Source organism: Watersipora subatra, chromosome 11 (assembly GCF_963576615.1).
Source record: "Watersipora subatra chromosome 11, tzWatSuba1.1, whole genome shotgun sequence".
NCBI classification, from domain to species: Eukaryota; Metazoa; Bryozoa; class Gymnolaemata; order Cheilostomatida; family Watersiporidae; genus Watersipora; species Watersipora subatra.
Genome location: NC_088718.1, coordinates 32,424,012 through 32,443,182, shown reverse-complemented (window position 1 = coordinate 32,443,182; position 19,171 = coordinate 32,424,012). Strand labels below are relative to the sequence as shown.

Here is a 19,171-nt window from a genome sequence, read left to right as displayed (position 1 = left end):
TACAAGGTTTTATAACTTTGGCATAATTTATGTCAAATTCATGTTATTGAAATAAATATTTGTATACTAATAGTTCAAGTAGTTATATCCAACATTAAAACAGATGTTTTATATGAAACAAAATAAAAATAAAATTTCAATATAAAATGTTTAATAAGGTATTTACCTTATTAAAATTTATTAAATTTAAATAATTTATTAAAGTAAATTATTAAATACTATTTAAATAATTATTTAAATAATTTAAATAGTTTATTGAATTAAATTATTAAATACTATTTAAATAATTATTAAAATAATTTAAATAATTAATCAAATTAAATTATTAAATACTATTAAATAGTATTTCACAAAAAATTTTTATCGTTGAGACACTGATGAAAATTTAGGTTCAGCAATGAGTAGGTGCAGAAGTACATACATGTAGATAGAGGTATGCATAGTAACTTACTGTAGCTAAAACTAGATGAAGTCTAGACTAATTTGAGTTTTATTGTTTTTTTGCTTTGATATTTTTTCTATTCTCATTTTCACTTTTACTAAGTTTTTTAATTTTGCTTACCAAACTAATACTTTGAAAAAGTATTAGTATACACTGCAAATTACTTTTATTGTATTGTAAACAACTTAGAATAATATATGATGGAAATTACTTTAGATGTCGAGCCAAATATTTGCTCTAATTCTATTTTATGCATCAAAAATTCCTTGCTATGATTATCATAATTCAAGCTTCGATTAAAATGGAAGATAACCAAATCCTGTTCTTATTCAGCTCTGTTAGCCAAAATAAAAAATTGTGACCAAACCAGGAAACGTACTTTCACCAAGACAAGTTTAGCTACAGATTACTCTTAAGATAGACAGTACCATAGTCATGAACCTCAGTTTAAAAACCTAAAATGCTGTATCATTATGAGTAGTGTTCAACTTTCTATTTATTAAAAAACTCCTATCGATATGAGTTTTCAGTTGTTCATACGAAAAAATTCAATATTCATCCCTTAAATGCTTAATTAGAGATGTGTTCAAGTACCCCAATTGGTTATTAGTTTAACTTAAAACTTTTTATTTAATTGTCAGCTAATCAATCGCAGCTTTGTAATGATACATGAAGAATACTGTGTAAAGTTTATTTTCATAAGTTTTCTTGTTTTTGCAAAAATAACATAATTCTATTGGAAGCAGAAATTTTCTCGTTCTGTTTTAAGGCTCACAGAACTCTAAATGCTATGTGATCAGTAGAGAATCTATATTTTAAGTGGTTCAGTTGTTGGTAAAGTGCTGAGGTCACAACTGTCTCACAACTAGTGACAGATGCATAGTAAGTGCTGTAGATCTAAGCGCAAACATTCCAGAGTTTGATACTTGCTGCAAAACAGAACACAACCAATTCTTTGAAATGAAGTTCAACATACTAACAATGGCATTACAACCACTAAATAGGCAGACAGAAGAATGAACTAATTTTTTTATGACTCAAGTAATTAAATCTGATGCTTTTATTCATTTGAGCATCTTATTTTAAATTTTAAACTTACTAAATATTTTGTGGTTAAATTATAATTAAAATATATTTACAAAATATAGTCATAACAAAAAATCAATTATAGTTAGAAGTAACAATACCGATAAATTGTTGATCATTGAATAGGCAGTGTTGAACTGAGAATATTTATTAAATTTTTTCAAATCTGTCAGAGTCTACCATAAAAGTTTTAATTCATTCACCAATGCAGAATTCACTTATATTCCTGTCTAAAAATGGGACATGAAGAGATATTGAGGCTTCGTGTAGCATTCACTATAATAACATGTACTCATACATTTAGTTGTTGTCTGTATCACCAAAATTCCTTACCACTGTTGTATTAAGATACGCTGCTCAATGTCTTTCTTGCTATTGCTGTTGATAATCTAGCAAATGCTCAAGAGTTGACTGCTGCTGAAGAGGAACAGGCTGAGAATGATGATAAGGTAAAATTTTTCCTTCAATCATTAAGTTTTTCAGATATTGTATACAACTTCTTCACGAGTTTGTTAAACCCTTTAGATAATATAAAAGATCCTTATACCATTTGACTAAAGTTTTTAAACAACATCAGATATCCTTACAGTCTAAACTAAAAATTTTAGAGAATCTAAGATATTCTAACACTACTTCATTGAAAACTTATCTCTTTCGCTATCATACCCCAAGCTATCGGCAATCTGGGGAATAGAAGTACAGGCCCTCAGCCAATGAATTGGCTTAATCAATAGGGTTTCACTTTTCTTTTCATTAGGAAGCCTACGCAGTAGCTAGACTAATCAAATTTGGTCTCCAATGAAACAACCTTGTTGCCAATTGCGTGCGACTAATCAAAAGTATTTTTGCTACGTATTCCATTATTACATACTTTTCAAAAATGGGAAAACCAGATCGCTACCATCATGGCAAAAATAAATTCATCGCAATTGTTAAATGCAAAAAAGGGCTCAGAAGTATTGCAAAAATTGGATTCAATAAACAACCTCTGACTTATCTTGTAGGAAACTTTGTTCTGAATAAAATGCACTTTACAGTAAAACCACATCTGCATTGATTCTCGAGATAATGCATAAATACTAGCAGTATATTTAATTTTTGAAAATCCGTTTGAATTTATTTGGTCAGAATAGCAAATTTAACACAGTATTGGAAGAGTTAAAACAGCTTAAGATATCCTCACACCACATAACCAGAAACCTCAGACTACTTAAGGTGTCTTTATATCACTTAACTGATAACTTTAGAGAATCTAAAATGTCCTTACACTAGTTAACCGAAGGCTTAAGACAACCTAAGACATCTTTATACCACTTATCCTTCCATGATACCAGTGAGATATTCTTACAAAAAGTGAATATAATATTTATTGAGCAGCTCTCTTGCAGTAGAAAATCTTATGTTCATCCTTGTATTGCCAAAGCAAAGAAGTGAGCTGTAAATCAATAGCTAAACAATCGCCTACCTTTATCTCCCGTAATAGTTTCCTAGTATCTTACTTCTTTGTCAATTTATCTCACGTGGTTTTGCAGTGCAAAACTTTTCTTTTATATTAGAGTTCATTCTAATTGTTTAGGTTTATTGTTGAACAGTGAATATCTCTTAGGTGGTCAGCATTTTCCAACATCATGCTGTCCACAAGGGCAAGAACATTTTGAAGTTGAGCCACGGAATAAGCTCTAAGTAATATTACAATAATTTTTAATGCTGAATAATGCAAGAATTTAGGCCTGAGCTTGGTTTATTGTTATTAAAAGAAGTCTTTAAGACAAGAGGAAGGAATCTTTGTAATTTCAAAATTAATCATACAAGAAAAACTAATTTTTTATCTGACTACAATAGTTTATATTCTCTCAATAAAATTTCAAGGTTTAAGCGTTCTAAACAAAATTAAGAAAGCTCACCAAAAGGTTCTAAAAGGAAAAAACCATACAACAAAAATAAAAATGAAAAGGAAACACAAATGGCAACTAGTAGAATATAAAAAAAAGACTAATTCTGTAGAAAGAATTATAAACGTGTAAAAACCTAGACCATGAGTATAGGTAGGATTTGAGGCTAAAATTCTATAATATGAATTATATTAAGCTGCATTCAAACCAGCCGATTTCATGTGATGGATTTCATGTGATGGATTTCATGTGATGGATTTCATGTGATGGATTTCATGTGATGGATTTCATGTGATGGATTTCATGTGATGGATTTCATGTGATGGATTTCATGTGATGGATTTCATGTGATGGATTTCATGTGATGGATTTCATGTGATGGATTTCATGTGATGGATTTTATGCTGATTGTCTGACTAAAGACTGGCTCGTGTAAAAAAAAACAATTGAGTCCTAGACCAATTTTGCCCAGAGAGAGATTTTATCAGGCTGTGCCCGAACAGTGGATGATTTTAGACCAATTTTCACTTTGAGTAGCCAATGGAACCCCTTTCAAAGCAAATCACACATTGTCATTTAAAATGAACGCCATATTTGTTTTCACTTTTGTGCATATTTTTGTCATAGATTCAGCAGGGAGTGGCTGATTTAACTGATATACTATTCACGGCGTAATAATTGAAGCACATGCTTTAATTATTATGCTGTTGCTATAATAATTGAAGCAAATTATTGTATTAAAAGATTGTCCTCCCTATAGTTAACCGTTATTAGTCATGAACTGGGCAATGCAAAATAATTGGTGAACTTGCAAAAAGTGCTCACAAGAAACTCTATAGGAAACTATCAACAAGATGTACATCTTGACTCACTTAAAATATTTCTGGCCCTGCAAATAAGCAATGGCAAAATTGCCTATTCCCGGTCCAGACTTGTCTTGGTGCGAACAGAAAAAAATCTGCCACAAAAAACTCAATTTACACTTAGAGTTACTGATGTTATTGTTGTAGGTATTTATTTTTTTACTAATTTCAAACTGTTAAAGTACATCATCGATTATCTAGAGCTTTGATAGTATTCATAAAAAAATGACTGAAATAATAAAATCTCTACTGGACTGGGATTAAAAAGCCAGTTTTACTCTAGCATCCAGACACTAATGGGCTATGAGAGATTGTTACCAGTTGTAACTATATGTAGAATTATTCCGTGGTGCGAAAAGGTGGTCAACTGCAGCAGTTGTTAGAGAGTCAGTCTATCACGCTGAAAGTTGTCAGTTTAAATCCTGTATGATAGGATATTGTTTCAAAACCTCCAGTCATGGCTACAGGTGGGCATTACTCTTCTAAGCCTCCAGTCATGGCTACAGGTGGGCACGACTCTTCTAGTAGGAAGACTTCCTGTTCTATATTGTTGGAAAGTTTAATTTATCTGCATGTATTATAACTGAATATTGAACTTGACTGGACAATTACAGCGGAGATCACTGATCCACTCAGATCTGTCCCTACAGCAGTTGCAATTACAGGTTAAGGAGTGTTGTGTTACCTTACTAGTCAAATGTAGGACAATAACTCAACTCACCGGCTAGTTACTAGTGAAACACTTAGTTGTTCTTATTAGTTGATTTTTGCTGTACCTTCTACTTCCAACTTAAGCATAACATTGCTACTTAAATTTTGCATGTATTCACTGAAAATGCCTTATAGATTAGCCATCCTTTGCATCCTGGTTTTTAAAACCTGCACTAAATATTATTTTTTAGTATTAGTTGAGTAGAATTTTTAATGTTTTCTTTAAAGTGACAAATGAACTATGCAGCTTGTTGGATGTTAACTCTAGATACTATTGACTGCTAATTAAATTTTAAGTTCAAAGAGCTTATAAATATTCTGTTGGCATTCTCTAATAGACAATATTTGACTGCACAACTTAATTAAGTCTGTAAAATTTTATTTACTAGGAAATGTAGAAGAATTTCTTTGCTAACCAATCATGATTAGGCTGAAAAAACCAACTAAATCTGTGTTATTCAACTCTGCTCTTTGGTTATTTTTAAAATATTTGACAAACTTTGCCACTTTTTTGCCGAGGCACTAGCTGACTAGTGCCTAGGCAAAAAAGATTAATATATATAAGATATTATAGTTAATATTTTATATATATTAATCTTAATTAATTTTTGCCTAGGCAAAAATTAATTAAGATTAATTTTGTTGGAGATTTAAGAATTAATTTAAGGATTTAAGAGATTTAAATTAAATTAAATTTAACGATTTAAAGATTAATGATTAATCTTCTTGTTATCACTTAATCATATTTCTTCCTGCAGTGCTGGTGTCTTCGCTAATTTTCTTTTCTATGTTTATTTGTCTTAGTGTTCATCTTTTTCAAAATGATCGATTAGCTAAGATTTTTGATTATTGCAGAAAATTCAGGCGGAGTGGCACGCGCAGACAGGTCAAATTCTACCTGAATCTATTGCCATGAAAGAAGTGTAAGTTGAACCTGCCTTACTTTAAAGATAAACCTACAAAACATTTTTGTAAACTTTATCAGACAGTATCGGAATTTTTGTGTTTTAATCGCAATCAAGTTTGGTCTATTTTAAATCTTGAAACATCCTGGTAGTCTGACCTGACCGCCTCAAACATAAAAAAATTGCACACAATAGAAAAATACCAATACTTTCTGATAAAATCTACTAAAATGCTGTGTAAGTTCAGCTTTGATCTATTGTATTATAAAACTGTAAACGTGTAATTTCTCGCTTTTGTCTTTTTGTTTTATGATTCTTGTATAGCATAGTTGAACAAACAATTGTGTTTGGAGTGAAAAGATTGGTACTAAAGTAATATATACTATATAAGTGTATATGTATATATTACTATATATATAATATATTTAGTATGTACATATATATAAATATACTATATATATGTATATATGCTATATATAATATATATAGTATATATACACATATATACTATATATACATATATATACTATATATATGTACAGTAAATGTACTATATATACTATATATATTACATCAATAATATACATACATATACATAGTATATATATGTATATACTATATATAATATATAGCCTATAGTATATATATTATATATATAGTATATATACATATATATATATACTATATATATGTATATATATTGTACATAATATATATAGTATAAATATTATATATATATAGTATATATACATATATATATACTATATATGTATATATCTTATATATAATATATAATATATATATTATATACATATATATACTATATATATGTATATATACTATAAATACGTTTTCATATAACGATTACACTATGCACGTGCTAACTATTTTAGCCTTTAGCTTCTGTTCAGAAATATTTTGGAACCTAAGTATATGCAACATATATATGCAAGTATATGCAGCGCGATGCTTATTCGTCTTTTTTGTTAGGGCTAATTTATGTAGCCCCAAGATATCGACAATAATTTATCTTGAAATTAAAATTTGGCGATTTGCATGCTGATTATATACGTTATTAAAAGACATACGTTGCTGAACTTGCCATGGCGAGTTATTTGTGTTTGTTATACAGTATATCTGGTATTTATTAAAATAAAAAATTTTCGCAATGAAAAAACTAATGCTAAAGTTTAAGATTTAATAAAATAAATACTAAAACTTCTTTCTAGTATGTATTATATTATATGGGGCCCTCAGATCATAACCACAAAATTCACTAAAGTCATTGTAGGTACCTATAGTTACTAAGGTTAACATAGTATTTTGGCACTATTTTTAATGATGAAGATTAGTACCTATAACCTACGATATAATAATTAGCCTACATGCCAATTTTTTCATACTAACACTGAAACGGACTGAAATCATATAATTCTACACTAAATGATTTTGGATTGTAATCAGAGCAAAATAGACTATATTTAGCCATTGCTTGCTAATGATTTCACATTTACATTTATATGTTATATGTTAAAAAATAGTGAATTATTCTAAATTATAATTATATAAAAATAAAATAGACTTATTTATTACCTTATTTATTAAATGATTTTTCATTGTAATCATAGCTAAACAGATTATATTTAGCCATTACTTGCTAATTATTTTACATTTGAACATCTTTAAATTTTTATTTTTCTTTCTAATTTATTTTAACAAAAAATTTCTTTCAAGTTTTGAAGTTTTAAATTTACAGTTGTTTGAAACTCTTTACAGTTGTTTCATTTATTTTTAATTTAGTTGTCCTGCACAAAACCTTTTCCTCGTGATATGAAGTTTGAAAGTTACAGTTGTTTGACAAAGTTTGAAAACCTTGACAGTTGTTTTTATTTTCTCTTTTAATATGTTTTAACTACACAAAAAACTTCTTTCATTCACTGTATTTTGAAAGTTAGAATGGTAAATGTTGTTGTTATATGTTAAATACAAATCAATTTTATGTCTGAAGACTTTTTCATTACTTAGCCAACGCCGGTTAGTACAGCTAGTACATATTTTATGCATATATACTATATACAGTGAAACATGGATAACTCGCCCTCGGATATAGCGAACACATGGTTAACTCGTATGGATTTTCTTGGTCCGTTCCCACGCAATGATAAATGGCTCTATATAACTCGAACTCAACACTGTTAATTCGAACTGTTTTTTGCCCAACGGCTACCAAAACGGTTGCTATCGCTTTAGAAAATCAATTTATTCCAAGCCATAGAGGTAAACCTCAACTTTTCGTAATTCATAAGCATCGTTATTACCTCCATCGGCAAAATATTTTTGTCAATGACTTTTCTAAAGGTTTGGTGAAATTTGATTTATACTGCTATACGATGAATAGCACAGGCTAGCCGGGTCACGCGCGCAAGGATTTTCGCCACGCACATACAAAACAAAAACAGCATGTTGTTTTGTATGTGCGTGGCGAAAATCCTTGAGTGCGTGACCCGGCTAGCCCGTGATGAATAGTTTTCCGACGTTGATTCCGTGTTGAATCAACGTCGGAATGTTGAATGTTTAAAACGTCTTAAAAATTGTTGAACTTAAACGTATACGTTGTCTTAGCTAAAAAAACTATTCATCGTTTGACATAAACACAGAATACGTGTGTACATTCAATAAGTATCCATTCAAAAAGCGTGAGTGATATACAATGTACCGTAAAACCTCGTAAAACTTTTAATTGAACTGCCTCGGAGTGTTGCTCTTAACGAATCCCAGGTAAAGTAAGGTAATCTTTGCAAACTTAAAAAAAAATCGGCAAAATCGATCGTGGGTAAAACGCTCAAAAGAAAAAGATGTCTTTTCTTTTGAGCATTTCAGCAACGAACAAGTTTTGCCAATATCAATCTAAAAAATGTCCTGGCAATAACATCACCCCAAACAACAAACCAATCTCAAGTGATAGAAAAATCTCTATACTTTTTGATAAAAACGTTTTAAACTTTACATTAGAAGCATTTAATTTGAAATAAGCCATTTGTGCTTTTGATTTATATTATAGTTTGTATATGTACATGTATCTACTAATAAATAAGTAAATACATAGACTTGTGACAGTGCTCTGATAACTTGAACGCTCTGATAATTCGAACACTTTTGCTCGGTCCCTTGAAGTTTGAGTTATCCGAGTTTCACTGTATATCAGGTACAAATGTATGAATACATATATGTATCTATACTATATATATGTATACATACATTTATACCTGATATATATATTTAAAAAATATATATCAGGTATAATATGCATTCATATTTGTGCTACTTCCGTAAAACTCTATCTGATTCCTGAGAACCAACTCCTTGAGCATCCAACTTTGAAAATGAAAGAAGTTCTGCCAATCGCCGAGCTCACTGCTAGTATTATATACTATGACAATATATTAAATACTAAATAATGTGAATATATGTATAGTATTTACTAAACGCATGTTTGGAGTTAGTAAGTTTATATACATATAAGATATATATATCTAAAGTATAAATATATATGATTAAAAGGTTTTTGTGTAAGATATGAGATATAATAGTAAATTTTTAAGGCTCCACCTGTTACCTATGGCTTATGTAATGTAAAAAATCAGTAGTCACTTCAAATAATTCCAAAGCTCAATTGGTAGTTTTACGACTTTCATTTTCAATATAAGTTCACCACAATCTATCTTAGCAGCTCAAAAATGTGCTTTTCCATTCTTCCAGCTCCCCTCAATGAGCTTGTTAACGGATGATTGTCATGAAAGCAGTTTAGCACTTTATGTTAAAAATCTACACACGTACGACTGGCTATCTGGTTGAACGTGAAAGAATTTGCGAGCAGTTCTAGATTTACTGATAGTTATTTGTAAATAAAAATTATAAAAACGATCAAGCAGTAAGTTTTGTCCTAGATATTTTAATCTTCTTTTTGAGCCTGTTTATCTTAGTAATTCTACCTCGCTAGGCAACCAATAGCTTCAATAGAAGAAAAACGAAATGTTGTGTTAGTGGAGGAAGTACCAGAAGCACCCCCAGCTGATGGGATTCAACCTAATGGTCCTAAGCCTATGTTGCCGTACTCCAGCCTGTACATATTCAGCCCTGTGAACCCGTAAGTCTCATTGACATCTCAGCTAAAGTAGATGGTTTATTTGAAGTTTATGGGAAATCTTCTTTCACCATCAATCATTCATCAATAATTATTCGTGCAATCAAAGATTTCTTGGACTCATGTAAATGCCTTATTGTGGAGTATTGCGGTTAGAATTTCTTAACCATTTTGGCAACAATGTACATTTTTAGTTTCTTATTTGATTTGGTTTCTTAGATTTTAATTTGCATGCTACTTGATGACTTTTGACCAGCAAGTGCTTCATCAATGCGTTTTTCTGTGATCTTTGTCACTACTCAAGTAACATATTTGTCATAAAACATCTAAGAAGTGCAGCGCACACTACGCTAAAGGCTCGATCACACTGCATTACACTGTAAGTCAGGGTTAATCCCACGATACTTCAGTGTTTGTCTGTAATAACACTGTTCACACTATCACACGCCTATCTGTGTTTACATGAGCAAATAGTCCACAATCTTTGAGGTAAAAGAAATTAAAGGCTGGATTGCACTATATCCCCATATGTCGGTGTTAATCAAGCAATACTCCAGCAATCGTCTGTAATAACAATGTTCCCGCTATCATAAACCCATCAATGTTTACATTAGTTAATAGTCCGTGATATAGTGTTCACATTATACAATGGCATCACAGAAGCGATGAAATACTAGCTCCACAGCAATTGTCATGAAAGAAAATATAGATGAAGCAATCTGCAATGGCCAATCACCATTACTGAAACGATGCGCATTGCATGCTTGGCAAATTATAGGGAGAATTTGGAAGCTGTAAACTTTTCCGACATATTCGATTTGCTTCGACGATGTCATCGTCTATGGCGCACTTACTCGACAAACAATCACCAAGAGGATATCTGACATATTATGGCACAGTGTGACCCAGCCTTAGGCCAGGAAATAAATTAACCAAACTGTTTCACTATTGAGTGCTTTTAATCAGAATGCATTAATACTTAGTACTTAGCTTTCCACGCAACGCCATCATGGAAACAACAGTGTTGCTCTCATTCTGTCGTGACTCAGTGTCGCTGTTTGAAAGGAAACACCTGTGCCATGTGGTATCTTTGTGCCATGAAAAAGACCTTGGTGACCTACGGCATCACACTTGTGCGTGCTCATAGGGCTTGCTCTTCTGTTACCTTGATGCAGCATATGCCTTGACATACAGCGTCGCACAACCATTGCTCTACTATACCGCCCTATGGAGGCATGATCTGTTTGTCAGCCCAACATAGCACTTCAGCACTGGCGCACCGAGGTGTCGCTACACTATCGCTATATAGAAACTTAGTAATTAAGTACTTTTCTTCTTCAGTAGAAACTTATTGTTCTTGGCCAATCGCAAGTAAAGTTACAAAAGAAAGGGATAAGGTATTGCTAACATCCACACAGTACTGAAAGGCACATTTTTTCATGAAGTTAAGGAGTTGAATTGGTAACTAATAAACAATTTTTCGCCGTTTGAAAGTATTTTGAGAGTTTTTGATAAATATTTTTGTTTTTGCTAAAAAAATATTTGCTGACTTCCTGCTTGGTTTTTGCAGGCTGAGGATACTGTGTCACTTTGTTGTGAATTTGAGGTTCTTCGACATGTTCATTATGATTGTCATACTGGCGAGTTCGCTAGCTCTGGCTGCTGAAGATCCTATTTTGGGAGACAAATCAACCAAGAATAAAGCTCTCAATCTTATGGACTTCATATTTACTGCTGTCTTCAGTGTAGAGCTGCTGCTCAAGGTGACTCATGATGTTATAATAGTTATTTATAGGATTAGTCTTTGCTTGCAACAATCACGAATAATAACAATCATACCTTGTAAACATAACTTGCCTGTTTCAAATCATTTTTTCTTAAAAATGAATGACACGAAATTTTAGTAGATTTTATCAAAAAGTATTGAAATTTTGTTATTGACACTTCAGATGATTTGATTGCCACGACTTTTCAAGATTGAAAACATTAGACAAAACTTTATTGCGGTTAAAACACGAAATTGCGGAAATGATGTAACTAGTTGATATTGCAGCTACAGCTGATATCAGCTATTGTGTTCAAGTTGCAACGCTACGCGTCTCTTATCTGTGAGTGTCTTTCCAACTATAGAGGTCTTATCACACTTTGGTTTGATCTGAGGCTTTTGACCACAATCGAGTTTTGTCTATTTTAATCTTAAAACATTTTAGCACTCAGATCACCTCAAACATCAAAAACAACCGCAAATGATAGGAAATTACCGATACTTTCTAATAAAATCTATTATAATTTTGTGCAAGCTCAGCTTTGAATATTAATATTGGTTATGTCCATTTTATTTTGGTTACTGCAAAAGCAAAACTTGCATAAATGAAAGTTACTAAATCAAAGTCAAAGTAGATGAAAAACGTGTAATTACTAATAAACAGTCGTCTATTAGCGAAGTGAGTGTAACAAAGTATCATTTTACTCTACGAAATGGGCGATAAGAATCACCTGAGTAAATTAAATTGCTGCAGCGGATGATTTAGGTGAAATAAAGTTTTTCGTGAATGACTGCCTTGCTTTGGTCTCTCACTTTAGTCGACCAAAACTCTACCACATGCACCACTCAACCATTTCAAACCGTTTGGTAGCACAACTCAACCACATTCCAAAGTTGAAGAATAATATTTCCTATAATAAAAGCGATGGTCTGTGATGTTAACAAATTATCTTTGTGAGGGAAGAGTTATAAAGGCAGACTCACTACACAATGACAGACAAGTGTTGAGATGCACTTGAATTGTTACCTTAACGTGTCTTGCAAGCAAACCTGCCGTCACCAACTCCATTTATTCTTTATTTATAGCCTGTTTACTCAGCTCGTATTGTAGTATTTCTCCTTCTACGTGTTGCTGATAAAGCAGTGGTGCCACAGTGCACTGATAGAGCAATGGTACTGCAGTGCACTAATAGAGCAATGGTACCGCAGTGAACTGATAGAGCAATGGTACCGCAGTGAACTGATAGAGCAATGGTACCGCAGTGCACTAATAGAGCAGTGGTACCGCAGTGCACTAATAGAGCAAGGGTACCGCAGTGCACTGATAGAGCAATGGTACTACAGTGCATTGATAGAGCAATGGTTCCACAGTGCACTGATAGAGCAATGGCACCACAGTGCACTGATAGAGCAATGGTACCGCAGTGAACTGATAGAGCAATGGTACCGCAGTGCACTAATAGAGCAGTGGTACCGCAGTGCACTAATAGAGCAAGGGTACCGCAGGGCACTGATAGAGCAATGGTACTACAGTGCACTGATAGAGCAATGGTACCGCAGTGCACTGATAGAGCAATGGTACCACAGTGCACTGATAGAGCAATGGTACCGCAGTGCACTGATAGAGCAATTGTACCACAGTGCACTAATAGAGCAATGGTACTGCAGTGCACTGATAGAGCAATGGTACTGCAGTGCACTAATAGAGCAATGGTACCGCAGTGCACTGATAGAGCAATGGTACCCCAGTGCACTGATAGAGCAATGGTACCGCAGTGCACTGATAGAGCAATGGTACCGCAGTGCACTAATAGAGTAATGGTACCGCAGTGCATTGATAGAGCAATGGTACCACAGTGCACTGATAGAGCAATGGTACCGCAGTGAACTAATAGAGCAATGGTACCACAGTGCAGTGATAGAGACTGTAGGTATTCAATGCCCCTTCACCACTCACTAGCGTGTCAGTTTTGAATTTGGATCACTGGTCACTCCTAGATTGTTCTCAATCACTAATGCACCATGAGGCGACGGTGTGTGAAAGATTTTGTTCATCAGCTATTAGAAAATAAATTCTGCCATATAATACTATTTACTGGAAATTGTTTTGATCTAAAAGTGACTATACTAAATTCCAAATTATAGAAAATTTTCAATTTAATTGAATTTAAGGGCTGACTAACAGTTTTTTGTTGCTGCCTTGCTCTGTTTTGAGTATTTTTGTACCGCATACATAAACAATATGTGAAAATAATCTGGGGTGTCTGTTAGTCTATGCAAGCGTTGGGTATTTCAACATTCTGTGGCTGATTTTCTTCTAACTGTACAAGCATAAGTTTCGTGCCTTCTGCCAAGTTGCTAAAAATAATTGGTCCCAAAACTTCATCTGGTTCCTTTGCCATCTAGTCGGTTGAGTTGAGTTGAGAGGCCCTGGTTCATAGGATCCCCGATTTCCTTGAGCATCCAGCATTGAAAACAAAAAAATTTCCAAGCATCGCTGGGTTTACTACCAGAATTGTATACTATGACAATAAATTAAATATTACATAATATGAATATATATAGTATTTACTAAACAGATGTTTGAGGTTAATAAGTTTTTATTTTATTTTTGCGTCACTAACATAAATAAATGAACTGCAAATGACGACGAAACAGAATCCTACCTTCCTTTTTCAAAGTGGGTTTTGAGTTTATTGCTAGATTTTCGATTTATGCAAAGTTGAGTTACTTTTCTTGAGGTAAGAATCCATTGTCATTGTAAAGGTGTGCTTTAAGAGAAATTTATAGTTAAATGTAGATATGAATGAGGCATCAAGAAGTTGTAAATTTATATTCTTTCTGTACATACTGCTATTAACGATGCTCAATTAAAAGGTTAATTTCATTGTTGATTAGACGAATGCTGGTGAAGGAATTAATCCTTATCAAAGTCTACAAGCATAAAGCATTCTTACGAAGATCTTGGTCTACCGCTTTCTATAATATATCAAAAGGCATAATATGCCTTTTATTATGCCTTATTATTGTAACTCACTGCCAAAGAGACGGTAAAAGTTACCATAATACTTCCATTGTGAGATGTATCCTACTGAACTTTGAATGTTGTACACATGGCTTTAGAACTTGCATGGGGTGCTATGAATTATAGGAAATCCACAAGTTTTCAAGGAACAGATTAATTTCTATAAACGTTTAAACATTTTTTTTGCATATTTTTGAAATGATCTGTCTCATACTAATTTTATGGGGTTTTTCTGCAGATAATTGATTTGGGTGTCGTCCTTCATCCAGGAGCGTACATGAGAGACTTGTGGAACATTCTAGATGCAACAGTTGTAATATGTGCTTTTGTAGCATTTGCATTTGAAGGGTATGTAAAAGTTATACTAATCTTTATGAGGGTTAGTCTGCCACTTTTCACACCCAGAACCACGATAATAGAGTTTGTTTTGATGTGAACGACTTAAACCATAAATAAAATAGTTGATTTAGGTAATAGCTATTTGATTAAAATTATTATTCAAATCATGTGTATTATTTTCATTTGAGCTCACTATTATCAATTTTTTTGGTTTATCCAAACAATTCTTTGGAAGAAGTAAAGCTATTACTAGAACTAGGGTTTTGTCTGACATTTGAAATATTCTGATACTTGTTTTTTCAACCCAACTGGTCTCATCTCTGTGGATATTCAGTAAGGCTATAACCATGACTTTTTTACAAAAAGTTTTTTTTATACTGCTAATCAATCTATTGCTGCTGTTATTCAATTAAAGAAAATTCTAGTTATCATTTAGGATTGAGAGTATCTTGTTATCTAGATAATGTTATATGGATAACATTATCTAGATAATAAGTAACTATCAATCCAGATAGCTGATTGTTATCCGAATATTGTTATCTGAATAATGGTATTCAGAAAACACTACTGTATAGGATGATAGTGGTTGCAGTTAGAAAAAAGATTGACAGTTTTTCTCTGAATCATTGAGTTTTTTAAAAATGGTCGCAGTTACTTTAAATAAAGTGAAACATTGAGGCAATTCTGAATCATATTAAACATATAGGCTATGCATATGTAGGAAAGCTCTGATATTGTTAGCTTTAGTATTTGAGATTGAATGCTAAAAGTATTATAAATACTTACTACTTTTAAAATACGGTCGAGCATATACTTTTATAGACAGCAACAGGAGATGTTAACACAATACATTTTGTGTATCAATTTTGTACATTTGCTAATTGTTATTTTTAAAGGCTTAATTCATTGAAAAAAAACACAATTTAAAAATTTTATAGAGCACATCACTTGCAGCTTCAATGCCATCAGTTTAAAAAATACATGTAGCTCCATTTTGTATGCTGAATTTCAAAAATACACATAGACTAAAACTTATTTGGAAAGTCGGGTCTTTCTTCACTACATATCTGTTTCCTGATATTGATTGTTAGATATCTTATCTCACTGTCAAATGACACTGCCAAACAGATCTGTAGTGAGAAAAAACATTTTTTCTTAATTAAATTATTTAAAGTTAAGTTATTTAATTTTTCATATGAGTTTTAGTCTAAATAATTACTCCACATACTGCTGTTATTGTAGAGTTATTTTTTAGCTATGAACTTTATTGTATTTATGTTGAGTATTAGAATAACTTTTGAACATAATGTAGGATAACTAACTACTTATACTTATATACGTGTATGTATTTTCCAAAATGATTGGATAATTTTTTAATGATGTTTTGCTGCTAGTAACAGACTTTTTTAAAAGCATTGTTCTGAAAATATTATTAAAAATAACCCTCAATTTACTATTTTGACTCTTCCGTAATATTATTAAATTATCAACATTTAAAATACTTTTGTTCAACTCTTTTGCTGGCTTCTCATTTTTATTTTGTCATGTCATGGAAAACACTCATTTTCTTGATTACTACTAAGTTATACACATATATAAGACTGTTATTCTTGAAGTACAAATGTTTTAGCGATGAGAGCTCTGCAAGCAATGCAGGTAAAAATCTAAACACTATAAAATCGTTGAGGGTGCTGAGAGTGCTTCGTCCCCTGAAGACCATCAATCGAGTGCCAAAGCTAAAGGTAAGTTAACAGGAGTAGGTGGCAGTGCATCCTGTCATATTTTATGAGTTGACTTGGTATAATCAATACTCCAGTGTTAAAAGCTGTTAATAGTTTTTTTGGATTCATGTGGGCAGGTTTGCTAGCAGCATTTATTAAAATTATGACTAAACGAGTTTTTAAGGCAGTATATTTTAAGAGTAAATTTAATTATGTAGAGTTGTAGAGTGTGAAATAAACTGGATCCATTTGTTGGAAAACTAAGATTTTCATTTACAAAATTGTTAATCATTATGAATTTAGTCAATAGCGGTAAATTCTATATTAAATTAATCCTTCCCATTTTGTACTGATTTTAAATATGTATATTAAACACTGTAAAATTATGTTTTTGAATGATTATGTAGGCTAAATTTTAAACATTTAAAATTTTACCAAATAACAATCTGCATAGATATGATCACACCCCATCAACTTTTATTTGCTTATTTTAAGTCATATACATGCATATGATATGAAATGAAGCCATCAGAATTTAGGCTCCATAATCATTCAAAGATATAATTTTACAGATTTTTGGTTTACATATTTGAAATCAGGACAGAATGGGGAGAATTAATATAGTGTAGAATTTATATATTATATAAATAAAATACATATAATATATTATATATCTCCCTATTATATATTATATATAATGCTATATACTATATTAATATAATATTAATATTACATATTATTACATAATAATAACATATGATATTAATTCCTGCGTTATATCAATATTTAAAATCAGAACAAAATAAGGAGTAATTTAATTTATAGTTTATGACTATTGACTACATTCACATTTAGTAACAATGCTGTAAATGAGAATTTATGTTTTTTGATAAAGAGGTCCAGTTTATTTTGCCCACTGCTATAGCAGGCTTGTTCGCAACAGCTACGCTGGTTGTATCAGTTGCCAAAGTTACTATGACAGGCTGCTAATACTTACTGAACAGTGATAGATACATTTTACCTGGGGCATTTATTGGGTTGCTAAATAATGCTTTTCTTTCATAACTGTAAAAATATTTAACATCATCATATCATCAATTTGAAAACTTTTTAAAATTTCAACCTTTCAAAATTGTTATTGTTTTTAAAGTGGATGTGTTAATATATTATGCAAGAACAATCAATACAAATACATTTTTTTGTTGATGAAGGCTTCTAGAAGGTTCTAGAAAGATACCAATCAGCTGTTCAATGCTACCCATTTTACTAACGTTTATGCTTTTTTTGGTTATAACAACAAAAGTAATGGTTGTTGTACAGGAAATTAAAAAATAATGTAAAGTAAGTAAAATAAACTATAACATCTATAAAAACAGTGCTCAAATCTAGGTTCAAGTATCACCTGATCCAGATATTTTTATGGTATATGCACTAAAGAAGTCAGACTAACTGAATGGGCATATTAAAGCGGGAAACACTGAATACTGTCTTGTTGCAATTTACTAGTGAGTCGTACAGTCAAACTTAGATGTAGAACGTTAATCCATTCTGATATTGTTTCTGTATATCAAATTCATCATATGCTGGAACTAATATTCTATTAAGAACAATTTTTGTTTAATGCACTCCATAGACCAAACAATAGCATGCAAATTATATATTATATAACACTAGTGGCTAAATGCCTGGTGTTGTACAGTTATTAAAATTTTTTTGGGTTCTTGAATTCATACAACTTAACTTTTGTCAAGGTGGTTGTAGGTAGAGGCTCGATCCTAGCTCCTACTTATAAGATACCGCATCAAATCTTACCCACTGCCAACTTTTTTGTATAGTTTAGCAGATTCATGCTTCTTTTTTGACAAATATCTGAATTGGTATTTCATTAACCAGCTTCTGTGTCGGCAAATTACAGTGAAGTTCTTTTGTTTTTTTTTATAAGTCTATAAATAGGTGCAACAGTTACAGGGCTATAAATAGGTGCAACAGTTACAGGGCTATAAATAGGTGCAACAGTTACAGGGCTATAAATAGGTGCAACAGTTACAGGGCTATAAATAGGTGCAACAGTTACAGGGCTATAAATAGTTGCAACAGTTACAGGGCTATAAATAGTTGCAACAGTTACAGGGCTATAAATAGGTGCAACAGCTACATGGCTATAAAAGATTGTTCACACTATATCACCGTATTTTGGCGTTGATGCCACAGTACTTCGGCGATCGTTGATGATGACCATGTTCACACTATTACATAACTATCTGCGTTTGCATCAGGA

General features: G+C 31.9%; 1 protein-coding gene across 1 annotated transcript in view; it reads left to right on the top strand.

Moving 5' to 3' along the window:
- The window catches only part of LOC137407981 (voltage-dependent calcium channel type A subunit alpha-1-like), a 113,864-nt gene that overhangs the window by 29,063 nt on the left and 65,630 nt on the right, over positions 1-19,171 (top strand). The window contains exons 16-21 of the mRNA XM_068094369.1: positions 1,877-1,977; positions 5,850-5,917; positions 9,900-10,046; positions 11,614-11,806; positions 15,072-15,181; positions 16,803-16,914. Coding sequence (XP_067950470.1) covers positions 1,877-1,977; positions 5,850-5,917; positions 9,900-10,046; positions 11,614-11,806; positions 15,072-15,181; positions 16,803-16,914 — 731 coding nt within the window. The remainder of the gene's footprint in view (positions 1-1,876; positions 1,978-5,849; positions 5,918-9,899; positions 10,047-11,613; positions 11,807-15,071; positions 15,182-16,802; positions 16,915-19,171) is intronic.